Raw genomic sequence first — 15,127 nt, 5'->3', positions numbered from 1 at the left:
ATGTGTCAAGCTTCAGAAGAAAAACTGACGGCATTTTGGGGATCATACAAAATCCTTCCGCAAAGAGTACACAGTCCCAGATTTTAAACTACTTACTAGATTTGTTTAATGTTAAGGACTAAACAAACTTTCTATTTCTCCTGATTGAGTTTTGATAAACTCCTTTCTCTAGGAATTGTGTCTAAACTTTCAAATTTATTGGCTAAAGTTGTTCATATTCATAACTTTTTCTGTGAGTGGATACCTGGATTGAAGTTTCATTCCTCCAGAGAGAATCTGTGGTTGCTTCTAGTAGTTATCTGGGGTTACAACTGACTTGGGTCTACTGTAAATTAAATTTCCTTGTGTAGTATTTTGCACCATACAAGTAGTATAAATCTGAACTACAACCCTCTATAAGGGACAACTTGAACATTTTTAGGTTGGTGGAAGAGGAACACCTTTTCCTCCACCCAGGGCTAAGGTCAAGAGAGGCAAGTTTCCTTGCTGTTATTTCTGCTTGGTGCCTTGTTTACCTTTACACAGTAGGGGTAGTGCTTAGAGGGTAGCCACTTTGTGGGAAATCTCAGATTAAACTTCCTGCCTTGAGCAGGCCCTGCTTTACCTCCTGCACCCATCTCAGTCAGCACAACAGAGGCTCAGGGTAATTAGGGCTTAGTAGGTATCTTTGAGATAAAAGATGGGTTTTGTCTTACTTTCCCAGGTTTAAGCTTTCACGTCATTTTTTACTTCTATAGATTTTTTTCATATCTTGTCATTCTTCTGGGCATTTAGAAAGAATTTTTTTTTAATTCTAGAGGAGCAATAATAAAACTAACTCCAAAAGTAAAAGAATTCTGTAAGGATGCTCAGTACCTGGGTGACAGGTCATTCATACTCCAAACCTCAGCATCTCGCAATATATCCAGGTAACAAACCTGCACATGTACCCCTCAAATCTAAAATAGAAGTTGAAAAAGAAAAAGAAAAAAAAAAAACCTTTCCCATGCATTTCATGGCTTTAGGGTTTAGATTATACTAAGCTAAGAAGATAAAGATTGAGTGACCTTTGGCTGCAAAACAAAAAGAGTCTGTTACTGACTGCTATGGTAAAATGTTTGTGTCCCCCAAACAGGTGGAAATCCTAACCCCCAAAGTGTTGGTATTGGAGACAGGGCCTTTGGGAGGTCATTAGATTAGGTGGGTGGAGTCCTGGTGATTGGGACTTATACCCTTATAAAAGAAACTCCAGAGAGCTAGCTAGTCCCCTTCACCATGTGAGGACATAACTAGAAGGTGCCATCTATGAACCAGAAGGCAAGCCCACACCAGACACTGAATCTGCCAGCACCTTGATCTTGGACTTCTCAGGCTGTGGAACCATAAAAAATAAATTTCTATTGTTTATTTTTTTAAAAAAATTCAGTAAGGTAGCAAGATATATTAGCTTACAAAATCAGTAGCTTTTATATACAGAGCAATAACCAGTTAGAAGACATAATGGCAGAGGAAATCTCATTTACTAGCAAATAAATACTTAGGGATAAGCTTAGCAAGAAATGCACAAAACCTATACAAGAATAATTTTAAAACACTGCTGCAAAGACACAAAAATAGACTTGAATAAATGGAAATATAGCCCCTGTTCTTGGATAGGATGACTTCACATTTTAAAGATGTTAGTTCTCCCTAAACCAGTTAATGTCATATAATATCAATAAAATACCAATGTACCTTCAAAAATGAATTTAGACAAGCTGATATTAAAGTTCATAGGGAAAAACAAACATGTATGAATAGCCAGGAGCACAATGAATAGGAAAAATTATAAGGGGGACTAGCCTTGCCAGTCATTAAAACATACTATAAAGTCTCTGTAATTAAAACAGTGTGGTACCATGCACAAGTAGACCAGTGGAACAGAATAGAAAACCCAGAAAAACCTAAGTACATAAGCATCCTTGATTGAATACTGAATCAGAAAAACATTACTGGGAAAACTGCTATGATTCAAATAAAGTATGTAGTTAATAGAATTATACCAATGTTAATTTTCTAGTTTCAATAATTGTACCATTGGTATGTAAGTTAACATTAGGAGAAGCTCAGAAAAGGGAACACAGGAAATCTATTTTTGCAGCTTTTGTTAAGTCTAATCTAAAATTATTATTTTTTTAAAGGTTTTTGATCAAGAGCCCCTGAGAATATGGAGAGGGGGTTCTGTGTCACACTAACATGAAACACCAGAGGGAATAAATTACCACTGGTCACATTCCCTGAGCTGGCCTCACTTTATCTCTGGCTGATTGGCTGTTGCTTGGATTCTATAACATACATGTCTTTACAATAAATTCCATTCCATGCTTTAAAAAGTACAATAAAAAATTAGTATTACAAAAAAGTTTTTTGTTAATCTTCCAAATGCATTTAATTGTTTTCATTGGTAGAGTCTTTTAAGGTATTTAGTCTGTCACGCTAATTGAAATAGCACTTACTTCATTTCTTCTATGACAATTGTTATTTCTTTCTTTTGAAGTCATTTTTTGGCAGATTATACCTTCCTAGAAAATTATCCATTTAGTCCAAGATTTTAAGTTGTTGCATAGAGTTGAGCAAAGTATATTTTATGGCTTTTATTTATTTAGTATCTGGTAATTCTTATTTTGTGTTTGCCTTCTAGTCATAATGTTAGCTAAAATGTCATATATTTTATTACATATTTTTAAAATTAGCTCTGTTTCCCTATTTTTCTAACTTTTTATTCTTTTAGTCTGCTTTTAAAATATTCCTTTTCCTAATATTTTGAGTTACACAATATTTATCTTATTTTTTAGTACACAAATTTTAGGGCTATGAATTTTCCTCTGAGCACTGCTTTATTTGTATCTCAGAGGAATAAGTTTATATTTTAGGTATGAAATAATGCTTTTTCAATGCTTTGCATTTCCTAATCAACCCAAGAATAGCTGAAGAGCTTAAAGACATTTTGGATTGCAGATGAGTAGCATTTTCTGGCTTTAATTTATTGCATTTTTATCAGCAAATGCCATCTGTTGTTTTTTTCTCTGTTCTGAAACTTATGTTTTCTGTACGTTCTAACATACACTCAAATGGGGAAATGTTTCATGGATACTTTAAAGTATAGTTACCATTTTTAGGGTAAAGTCCAAGATGTATCAACTAGATCTTCTGTATCTTATTTAAATCATTCCATGTTCTAGTTTTTTATCTACTTGATCAGTCATGAACTGACAGAATTGAATTAAAATATCCAACTAACATTGTATTTCTGTTTCTTCTTGTGTCTCCTACGGTTTCCAATACATAAATGGTTTTCCATTATTTGGTACACAGATATCTAAAAACATTATATCTCACGAGTCACACCCTTTAGCATTATATAGTGTTTTTCTTTTTCTTTCAATTCTTCTCCCTAAGTTCAACCTTGCCTGATATGCAGACTACAACTCATTTTCTTGTTTGTGCTTGCCTGGTTTACTTTTGCTGAACCTTTCTGAATCTTATAACATGCAATTAGTGTTTGCTGACATTTTGGCCTTTTATTTACAGGTAAATTTACTTTTATTAATATGACAGGTATGTTTATTCCTATTCCATGGTTTTAGAAATCTTTCATTTTTGTGATTTGTTTGGTTGTGTATACATGTTTTTTCTCATAATTAGCAGTCTGAATTTTTCTTCTAGTAATAATCTCTTTAATCACATTTTCATATGATCACCATAATCCTTTATTTCTTCGTAAGTCAATATATCTTAATTCTCTACTATAAGCAATGAAAAATTAGTATATTAGTATATTTTTCATTGCTCATAGTAGAGAATTAAGATATATTGACTTACAAAGAAATAAAGGATTATGTCCTCCCTATACTATTTTAATAATGGGACATAAAAGTCAGTTTCTTATTTCTATCTACAAAAGCTAGACCACATCACCTAATTTAAAGCTGATCAGTCAGTCAGAGACTGTTCAGGAAAAAAGTTGGCCCAAAACACACAATTATTTCATATTTATGCAGTTTCAAAAGGTTTAGCTAACTTTATTTACAGCACAGTATTAATAAGACCAAAATCATGGGATCAGAACTTAGTGTGAGCCAGTGGATGGGTTTCATCCCATGGGCACTTTCTGCAGGCCTAAAATATCAAAGATTGCCAAGGTGTTCAGTCCAAAAGGTGTATCATAGATCAACACAAATTTATTGTCACTACTGAGAAAGCCCAAAAAACTTAACTGGTAGTTGAACAACTTTGTTACTGAAAAACAATACAAGGAACTAAGACCATCACATTATGCATTAAACTCTACTAAGTTGGTGGTTCAAGGGGAATAACCTCAGACTGGTATCATGCTAGAACATGTAATCGAATCTGTCAGTCATGATTCCAAATAAATTGTTACTTCCAATTCAGTTTAACCTAGTTTTAACATGTCAGTAGCTCCTACCAACAGGTGGGCCTAGCTGTATTTCCCAAGGAAGGTGATCAAGGCAATGCAAACCTGTTCACATCTCAGTTCTAGCTTTGTATGCACAATGGGCCAGTTGCAGTAGGGTTTCCATGAACACAGGCTGAGCTTAGCAGAGGAGGAATACTGTAATAGCTCTCCAACTCAGCAAGTAAGCCAGTGTACATGGGACCCTTCACTTCCTGTCTCCTGCCTTCCTCTCCCTGCTCCTCTATAAGCTTTACATGTGGACCACACCAAAACACTTACAGTGCTCTGAACAAACCATGCTCTTACCCTTGGAGGGCTTCATCCACTCTGCTTAACTCCTGCTCATCCTTCAGAACTTCTTTCAGTGTTTTTTGACTTCTTCCACTGCCCAGTTTGAGTTAAAGTGCCCTGCTCCTTGCTGCCAAAATACCCTTTCTTATCTCACTCTACACAGTAATGCTTTTCTTGTCTCTTCTTCAGAAGACCATGGACATCATGAGAGCAAGAATGCCTTTCTTCTCTGTATACCCAGCTCCTAGCAGAGTGCTTGGCATAAAATGTGTTCTATACACATCTACAGATGAAGGGATATTTCTATAAGCCAAGATTGCTAAGGCAGCTTTTGCTAGCAGTCAATGTTTACCAAGATGCTGAAAACAGTATATCACTACCATTAATATCTCTTAACATATATCCTCCTCGCTTAGGAAGCCGTTGTGCCTTGGTACATAAAGGACAATACCTTTTTATTGCCATAGGTTTGCAAGATTTCATTGACTTTTCTCTTGCTCTGGTCACTCTCAAGAACAAAACGGTTGTTTTTAGAGGCTGTCACAGAAACTGGCTATCTCCATTCAACGATGTAGGCACAGAGAAGGGATGAGCCCATTCACAGTTGCCTGGTAGAGAAACAGTCCACCAGGAGAAACAATAAACAGGTTTGATCAGATCCAGGGCCCAGTGGCCCACAACTTACGCATACACACATGCCCTCCAACACTTCAGTTTGTAAAAAGAGGCAGCAGAGGTATTGGTTGGGAACAGACACTCTAACATCAAACAAACTTGAATCTGAATCTTGACTGACACTTAATAGTTCTGTGACTTGACCAAGTTTGTCTATAACTGTAAGCATCTTTCATTGTTTTTAAATGGAGATAAAAGTACCTACCTTAGATCTGTTGAATAAGTGAGATGTTTTTTCCAAATGTCAGATCACTAAGTAAATATTTGCCATTATTGTTATTAGGGACTCTGGACAGGGGCCTAATAGTTTCAAGGAGAGTGTATCTAAGGAGCTCATGAGCATCCTGCTTTAGGGCAGTTACCCTCTTCCCGAAGAGGTCCTTGAGGAGAACTTGGCTTAATCAGTGTTCAGTAAATGTGTAGTGAATCAGTGACTGGGGGAATGGCTCTGGTGAACCTTTATTATTCTTATTGGCTGTCCAGCATCTGAAGTACCTTCCCATGTGTGAGGAATTTATTCATCCCTAATAGAAGCTCAGCTTTCCAGATAACCTCATTCTGACTTCCTACGGCTAGGACACAGGCATATGACTACTAATCAGATCTACCTACCCCATATTTTGAATCAGAAACTAGTAGTTCAAAGACATCAGGAACACACAGGGTTGCTTCTGATGAAAGCGGAACCCCTATATCCAGTTCCAGGGGCAGCATGCAATGATGACAGTAGACGGGGAAATCAAGTTTCACTGTATTAACTGGGCTAGTGCTCATGCCCCAATAAAAAGTTCTTTGATAAAGATCAACATGAAGCTCAAGGCCAAAAAGGGATGAGGAAGCCAAACTGAAATCTTATCAGCAGCAGAAAGCCACAGGCTGAAGACAGCATTAGGCAGAGGAGCCTCTTTTGGGCACAGGCCTCCTTTCCAGTCCAAGACCCTGAAAAGGAGAAAGCTGAAGAGGGACCACAGTCCAGGCCATCTTTTCATAAACAGCAATTCATAAATAAACAGGAGTGCTCCACCTTAGAATCTCACTAATCTCTTTAGCAATTCCTCCTACCTCACTGGGCTTGGAGGAACAAGGGAGGTGAGAAGAAGGATCAAGACCTTTAGTATGCTTTCCCAGAAGCCTGCAGTGATTAACGAATATTAGTGCTTCACTCTAATCTGTGCTTTTAAATTAGTGCATTAAAGTGGTATGGCAAAGGAACTCACTGGCATACAGGTGTTCACTGAAGTAACGGAGGTGGTGGCAGAGGCCGACATCCAGTCTGTGCTAGACTGACGTACCAAACAACCTAGAGAAACTGAGAAAGAGCAAAGTAGTGGGAGAAAAATCAGAAAAGTCGGGTCAGGAAAGGGAGCATTCCAAAGAAGGAAGTGGTTAGATAGCATCAGTATCATAAAAATCAACCTAAGGGCTAAATTTTGGCAGAAGTCACTGGTGAACCCAGCAAGAACAGTTTTAGCAGTGACAAGGGTTGCAGTTTTAGAGTGGTGGTTCTCCGCCTCAGCTGCACTTTTTTTTTAAGACTGAAGCCTGCCCCTACTTTCCCATGCTGATTTAATTGGTCTGTGGTCCAGTCCAGGAATTAGGACTTTTTTTTTTTTTTTTTTTTTTGAGATGGAGTTTTGCTCTGCCACCAGGCTGAAGTGCAGTGGCACAATCTCAGCTCACTGCAACCTCCACCTCCCAGGCTCAAGTAATTCTCCAGCCTCAGTGTCCAGAGTAGCTGGGACTACAGGCGTGTGCCACCACACCCAGCTACTTTTTGCATTTTTAGTAGAGACCGGGTTTCACCATGTTCTCCAGGATGGTCTCGATCTCTTGACCTCATGATCTGCCCGCCTTGCCCTCCCAAAGTGCTGGGATTACAGGCATGAACCACTGTACCAACCCAGGAATTAGGACTTATTAAAGTTGCCCAGGCGATCCTAATGTGTAGCAGGGTTAAAAACTACTGCCTCAGTGGATTGCACAATGGACAGAGTACAGGTAAGGGCAGTATACTTTAGTGGTAGTCAGGCTTTCAAAGGGCTAAGGAAAGGTATTTTTGTTTGAAGCAGAAGTCTTTGAACATGTTTAAATGCAAAGCCATATGTGAGGTTGTATCTAGATCAAGTCACCTACCAAGGGAGAGGGCCTAGGGCACAGGAAAAGGGATTCGTCTTGGGCAGGACAGGCACTGGCAAGGTGAGGAAGGGTGTGTGTGAGGGTGTCTAAGTGGGAAGTTCTGCCTGAGGCTGTTATGTGATGGGGGAGGGCTGAGATTAACTGCTGAGCTGGAGAGAGGTGGGGTAGAAAGGGTTTGGAACAGCCAGTTTGCAACAGATGCTGACAACAGGCAGGAATTTAACTGAGATCAATATGGAGAGCAATTCAAATCGTTACAGTGATTTTGGGGTGGCATCAGTTTGCATGGTCATGAGATTTTTTTCATGGCCGCTTGAGGAAGCAAGGTATAGCATCTATACATAATGAAATGTGTTGATTTTGAGGCAAAGCCACAAAGGCCATTTTTAAGTTCTGATATTTTTTTCCCCTTTCAAAAAAAATTTGAATAATGTGTCAGCAAGGGTCAGAGCTTTTAGAGAAAGAAAACATTAACTTATATAATTTATATCTTAAAGCCTTCTAACTTTTTAGTCTCATACCTTGATAATATCTAGCAACAATAACATTTTTGGCCAGAGGTAGTTTTAACTGGTTTTCAAGAGGGAAAAGAAAAATTGTATGGTGTTTTAAAAGATTGCAAACATTGAAATGAAAGCTTAACAGCCTACATACATGGGCATCTGAGGAAATGAGAACTCCTATACCTTTGCAAACACAATGAACTCTTTAGCTATGCATATTCCCTGAAAAGACAGAACATGGGTTTCCAGGCTTCAGCAACCAGTTAAATAAAATATAAAGAAAAAATGGCCACAATTTATTTTCAAAGCCTTAAGATTAGAGTACCATATTCTGAAATGCTGAATTCATGAGTCAGACAAGAACAACAAAAAAAGCATGAGTTGCTATTGGTCCCCAACCCCTGCTGAATCACTAGCTGAAATCTAAAACAAAGACAACAGGGTGTGATTAAGTGGGATCACAGAAAATTGATTTCTACATGCTCTGAAGTATTGAGATTCAGTCTTAGCAAAACATTACCAATAACTCAACAGGTATTTATTACACATCTATGTACCCAAGGTGGTTTTTTCTTCCAGTATTTTTTTCATTTCTATGAGCCATACTTTAAATGATTCATCATTATCATGCTGAAAAATACATGATACTTTCCCTTCAAACTAAGAGCTAATAAACAAATATGATAAATTCACACCTTACACAAATCATATTTTTACTTCCAATTGTGAAAAATGACTATCATTCATAGACTAACAATTGTTATATTTTTATCCATACTTATTTTATTATTTATTTTTTGATACAGGGTCTCGCTCTGTCACCCAGGCTGGAGTGCAGTGGCCAGATCATGGCTCACTGCAGCCTCAACCTCCTGGGCTTGAGTGATCCTCCTGCCTCTGCCTCCCAAGTAGCTGGGACCACAGGCATGCACCCACCACACCCAGCTAATTTTTAAAATTTTTTCCAGAGACAAGGTCTCACTATGTTGCCTAGGCTGGTCTTCAACTTTTGCAATAAAGCAGTCCTCCTGCCCTGGCTGCCCAAAGTGTTGGGATTATGGGCGTGAGTCACCACAGCCAAGCTTTACCCATTTTCAAAAGGTTATTTCCATCCATATAAACATAGCCTTGATAGTGTCCTTTGTCAATTTTTCCAAGAGATCTTTCAGGAGCTTGTAGGGGAAAAAATAGAAATAAAGACATTAACAGTTTCTGCAAAGAATTATATTAAAAAAATCTCTTTACTTATGGAGGGAATATGAGAGCACCTCAGCACTTAGGAAGAGACCAGCCCATTAAAACATCTTTTTGGCTGTGGCAAAGCCCATGGTTCTCAAACTTGAGTATGCACCAGAGCCCCCGGAGGGCTTGCTGAAAGACTGCTGGGCCTTGCCCTGAGAGTTTCTGATTCAGTAGGTCTGGTGCTGATGGTGCCGACCTAGGGGCCACACTTGGCAAATTCCTGCTCTGGGCATCTCCCTTTCTCTTCCCACTGCTTTCCACTTCTCCACCTTGCCAAACTTGCTTCTTTGCTGAATGTTTTCAGGAAATGCCTCATTCTTCAATACTTGAAAAATGTTTTATTCCCTAAATCTGGCAATTTTACCAAGCATTTATGATGTCTACTTGCAGTGGTAGAAATATTTCTTCTTTTGCTGGGCTTGTTAAAAACCTTGTAGTCCATACTCTTCAACAATACTTCTCATCTTCTTTCTTTTTGATGCTGCTATTTCCAGGCATTTGATGTTCTTTTGGAGATGTAAGCATAGGAGAAAGCAGCTCTGTGCCACTTGCATTTAGTTTTGAGCAATGGAACTCACCATGTTCCTCACCTTTTCCCTCTGTACCAGTTTTCTTCTAATGGGGAGAAACTGTTGTCAGTGACAATCACTCTGTGACCTTTCACAACAGGAGTGGGAGGTAAGGAAATACTGACAGGTAAAATTGGCAGCTCAAGCACTAGCAGAGGAAGCAGCTGACAAGAGCCAACTGCTTTTACCATCACTCCAACCATCCCATGAACCATGACGTCCTCCAAGCCATGCCTCCAACTAGACTGCATCCACAGCTGCTAGAGTAAGCCACTCTCCTCTCAGCTCAGCTCAGATAAGGTTCATAAGACATACAGGACACTGAATACAGCTTCTAACGCTGAGACTCTTACATAGTATTCTCCGCAGGGGGAAAAACCTGTGTGGCTTAGAACCACAGCAATGAAGCCAAAATAAAACAAAGACCTGAAATGAATCACGTATCACCAGGAGCCTTCGCCTGGAGTCAAAGTGGAGAACCCATCACATCAGCAATGACTGCACCAGCCTAGTTCCTTTCTCTCAACACTCTGTATCTTTTTCCATTCCAAGTGACTTTAATGATAACTCTGCAGCAACAGAACTTCCCAGGCTATATTATAGGTCTCTAACTCCAAAATGCAAAAATGCAAGGCTATATCAATCCATTTGGAAGTCATAACTACTTTAGTTACTTGTCCTAGGTGTTGTGCTTTACTTAACAAAGGATGCTACAAGCATCACAGACTAAAAAGATTTATTTCAGATTTTGGCCACTTTGCTGCAAAAATAGCCTTGTTAGTAGCCTATTTCATAGCCCAGCAAAGCAATGTCCTTTGAAATTTTGAATCACACTTGATTTCTAAACAATTCAATGCTAAATGTGGCCGACCTTCCAACCACATACCACTCAGTAAAAACTATACTCAGCACCCTCCAAATCTGGAACCAGGTAAACAAGCTACTAATTTCCTCTTATTAGTTCTTACCAAGAGGCAACACAAGGCTGGGCATGGTGGCTCACACCTATTACAACACTTGGGGAGGCCAAGGCAGGAAGATTGCTTGAGGTTAGGAATTCAAGACCAGCATAGGCAACTGGGCAAGACTCCAACTCTACAAAAACTTAAAACATTACCCAGGCGTGGTGGCACACATCTGTAGTCCTCACAACTCAGGAGGCTGAGGTAGGAGGATGGCTTAAGCCTACGAGTTCAAGGTTAGAGTGAGCTATGAACACACCACTGTACTCTAGCCCGAGTGACAGATCAAGAGCCTGTCTCTAGGAAACAAAAACAACAAAAGGCAACATGAGAGTTTTGTTCCTTTAAAATACTGCATCTCAAGAATAACCTAAACTTCCCTTAAACTCCTAATTAAAACTAACTTTTTATTAATGATCTTTACAGAAGCAGATAATGTTTTGACTTCTGCCCATCGTGGAAAACACACAAGATTAGGATTCAGACAGGCCATTTGTATAGTCAGCTGGGATAAATCAGAACCCTCAAATAAATAAAAACTGTTTAACTCAGTTTTAGTTATTACTTTTGAGCAGATCAAATACATGAGCTCAAGGATCATCCTCAAAGCAAGTCATATTTCAGAGTTTTTTCAACACTGATTACAAAACCTGATTTTTGAAACTATATAACTTCTTTGAAAGATTATAGATTTTTCTTATGACATTATACACTGTGCCACATATAAAGAAACTTTTAAATTTTAAGATTCAAAATACACTCAATTCTAAGGCTATCCTCTGGAACTGGTTAATACAGAAAGCAAGCAGAATATATTAATAATTCCTTAAACATGCATATACAGCACCTTAAAATGAGGAGTGCAATTTACAACCCTGTGTTGGAAAGTATTTGTGTGCTTAATATTCTATTCTCTCAGGCAACTAATTTTCTCCCCATTTATTACAGGTAGATGTTGCATTCTTGGGTAATCCCTGTTGAAAGTATTCAAAATGTGTAGAAAAAAGCATGCTTGAGAAAGATAATAAATATTCATGGTATACTGTTCCATAAATAAGCATCTCAGACTGAATCAGGTCTATCACTGTTAAACAAGAGATTATAACCCAGGGCAGAGAAACTCTGAAAGTCTGGGGTTCTAGTCCTGGCTTAGTCATGTGATTTGGAACAAGTCACTCAACTCTGTGACTGTTTTCATCTCCTTAAAATGGCATGACTTCATAGAGATGTTTGAAATGTAAGTAATGCTGTATATAAAAATTATTTTTAATCATAAGCAGAAAAGAGGACTATTAGGCAACAAGTTATATAAAAAAGATATGGGAACACCTTGGCCACCTGACCTCTGGAGGTTTTCACTAATACGCCATGACCATGGGACCAATCGCTGCATGAGTTACAGAGCTTGACACAAGAAAAAATTATGTCCATAGATTTCTCTCAACCCCCACCAAGTATGTTAAAAATATATGCCATGAGTCACTATGGTGACAATACACATGACAATAAAATCTAACCTCATCACTAAAACAATTCAGTGGTACCATTTTATATTCAACAGACATTCTATTTTCTATGCCCTGTGGGGTGCAGCCCACAGGGAAGAGAAGCACACTGCTGCATGAGAACCAGGGGCAACTTAGAGGCATGCTGGGCTGGCTTCAGCACTCTCCCGCCCCATCATCACCACCTGCACCTCCCTCTACCACATTCCTGATCATGAACAATTGACATGTTCTCAGTCTTACATAAAGTGCCATGGAAACTTAGCTTCAAGTTCCTTTTTCCAACTAGATTCCTCCCATCCACCTCCCCACTTCATCAATAAAGAAATGTGGAGTTTCCATTGATAAGAACTATCATTTTAAAAGGGAACATGATAAAGCAACCCATCATTACACTTTGTATGGGAAACAGGGACAATCACACTTCAGGGGAAGGAAGTGCTGCCCCATTCAGCACTATTTAAGACAGAAAATAAGCAAGTACATGAGTGGGAGTCCCTCTACAATGTGACCAGAGCAGGGAGCACTTCGCAAAGAGCTTCCATGCATTTCAGAGTAAACACACTCATTGGTATAAAAAAAGAGCCCTTCTGTCATCCAGGCCCCTGAATGAATGACAGACACGCTTGATAATACTTTTCAGAAAGCATGGCTTCTCTCCAGCAGCTCCAGGCCATCACTTATTTCTCACTTTGACAAAGTAGCACCCAACTTCAGGCACGACTGTATATATAACTCCACATGCAGCTGAGCCATCATAAACACGCCAAGTATAAAGGCATGTCAAAAAGACATTTTACCTCCCCAAAGCATGGCTCCAAGAGGCCATTATTATAATAGAGTGTGAATTTCTGCTGCAGGTTATTAACCTATAATACTAACAATAAAGTCCTGCTTAGGACATAAAGGCTTACACTGGGACATGAAGTAGTAAGACACAATCCACTGACTATTTTAAATTTGCTGTACACCTAAACCATCTTCTCCATTAAACCAATTTGTGTGTGTGTGCATGTGTGTATACACACGTCCTCTTTCAGTAGAACATAAACTCTGAAGATGAGGTAAAATACAATACAGCTGCTGCTGCTGATGAGCTGTCTGAGTTTCTGCAGACCATCTGCAGAAAAACGGAAGTTCTCAAGGCCCAGTTGCTGGTGTCTCTTTTGAGGCTCCAAATTGAGAACTTGGTTGATTTATCTTACTGGCACTCTGTGTGAATCAAGAGTAGGCTCAAAGGCAAGCCTTATCTCCTACAAACACAATTCCATAGAGGCCTCAACTCCATAGTTAAATTTGTTTGGAACTGGCTACAAGTTTGGAACTTCCTCAAATGATATTAAAAGCTCTACACAAAAGGTATGCAAAAGCAGTAACTGGTTTTTCAAGAACAAAGACAACTGCAAAAAAGCAACAGCTCTGTCAATGGAGCTGTAGTAAATGTTGAGACAGCAATAACAAGGTAACAAATAGAGCAGAGGATGACCTTTTTGTAAAAAATTGCTGCCTCAATACTTCACTAATTAAAAAAAAGATTCCCACAACATGATCTTCTGAGAGAAAGAGTCCACTGCTGCGTTTGAAGAGGAGTTGGTTCTGGTGGTGAAAGGACTAGGAATGTCGATTAAGATATTAAAGACTATCTAACACAAAGTCCAATATTTGCTTCAGGAACACCCAGTCAGCTCCTGGAGGGTGAAGTCTTGCTCTCTAGCTGTAGCCAGGGCTCTTTTCTTGTGGCATTTTAAAAAATGTAGCAGTAGTTGGGTCCGTAGCTTTCTCTGCCGCAGGGGTCCTGACCAACCACTCAGAGCTGGGTGATTTCGGGGCTTGTGGCGCTGGTGTGGCTGGCTCCATTGCATCCATGTGAACTAGTAAGGTTACAATAGAGAGGAGCAAGAAAATCAAGAGGAGAGAAATTAGAATAAGACAAATTAGAGACACTTAGAAACAAAAGTTTCTTAATCCTTATACTTCATGTCCTAGTAACCCAAGTGGCCACATAAGGTATTTCTTTTCTCTCTACGAAAAAGTGAAGACAAGATTTAAATAAGATAGTATTTCCTAATCTGAGAAAATGGGTTCAACTGAACAAATAAATTCAGTGGCACACATTCATAATGTAGTAAAAATCACTTATTAAATATTTATGTGCCTATTGCTTAAATAATGAATACTCATGATCTTATTTGTTAATGTAAACGCTTCCTGGTAGTCATCTCCACTTTCTAGATCAGGGAACTGAGGTATAGAGAGATCTGATAAATTGTTCAGGGATAAAACAGAGCTGGTTAAATATCAAGATTCAAACACACGTACTGGACTCTAAACCCCACGCTCTTCCTGCCACAACCCGTGCCTCCAATAGGGCAGTGTTACCACTATCGAAAATGGTAGAAAGAGCACAGTCAGGCCCAGTATTTTTCAATAAGATCACTAAAGACATTCTGGACAGGAGACATGGCTTGTGCAGGGCTGTCCTGTGTACTTCAGAACACTTACCATTCTGGATCCTATCTGATGAATACCAGGAACATTCCCCAATCATTGTGACAAACCAACATTTACTTCACATTTCCAAATGCCCCTGAGAAGAGTGGCACAAACCACCATCATCACTACCCACTCTGCTGAGAACAAACATATACTAGAATATGGCAAAATCTAGGAAAGTTTGAATTTTACCCTGTCACTGAATAATTCCACTCCCGGGAATGTAACCTAGAACAGTAACTTTCAAATTGTGGGTCACAAAATCAATTTAGTGGGTCATGACCATTATTTTTTTTCTCAATGAAAAATATAG

General features: G+C 38.9%; 1 protein-coding gene across 1 annotated transcript in view; it reads right to left on the bottom strand.

Moving 5' to 3' along the window:
• Positions 1 to 1,480: 1,480 nt before the first annotated feature.
• GPATCH2L (G-patch domain containing 2 like) overlaps positions 1,481 to 15,127 on the bottom strand; it is a 62,527-nt gene continuing 48,880 nt past the window's right edge. Inside the window, 1 exon segment of the mRNA XM_012438257.3 lies at positions 1,481 to 14,192. Within this exon segment, the coding sequence (XP_012293680.2) occupies positions 13,989 to 14,192 (204 nt within the window). The 3' untranslated portion in view covers positions 1,481 to 13,988.

This window comes from Aotus nancymaae, unplaced genomic scaffold (genome assembly GCF_030222135.1).
Source record: "Aotus nancymaae isolate 86718 unplaced genomic scaffold, 86718_ANA_hifiasm-v0.15.2.pri h1tg000011l, whole genome shotgun sequence".
Classification (NCBI taxonomy): Eukaryota; Metazoa; Chordata; class Mammalia; order Primates; family Aotidae; genus Aotus; species Aotus nancymaae.
Note: the sequence above shows the minus strand (reverse complement) of the source record. Positions and strands in the feature narration are given on the sequence as shown.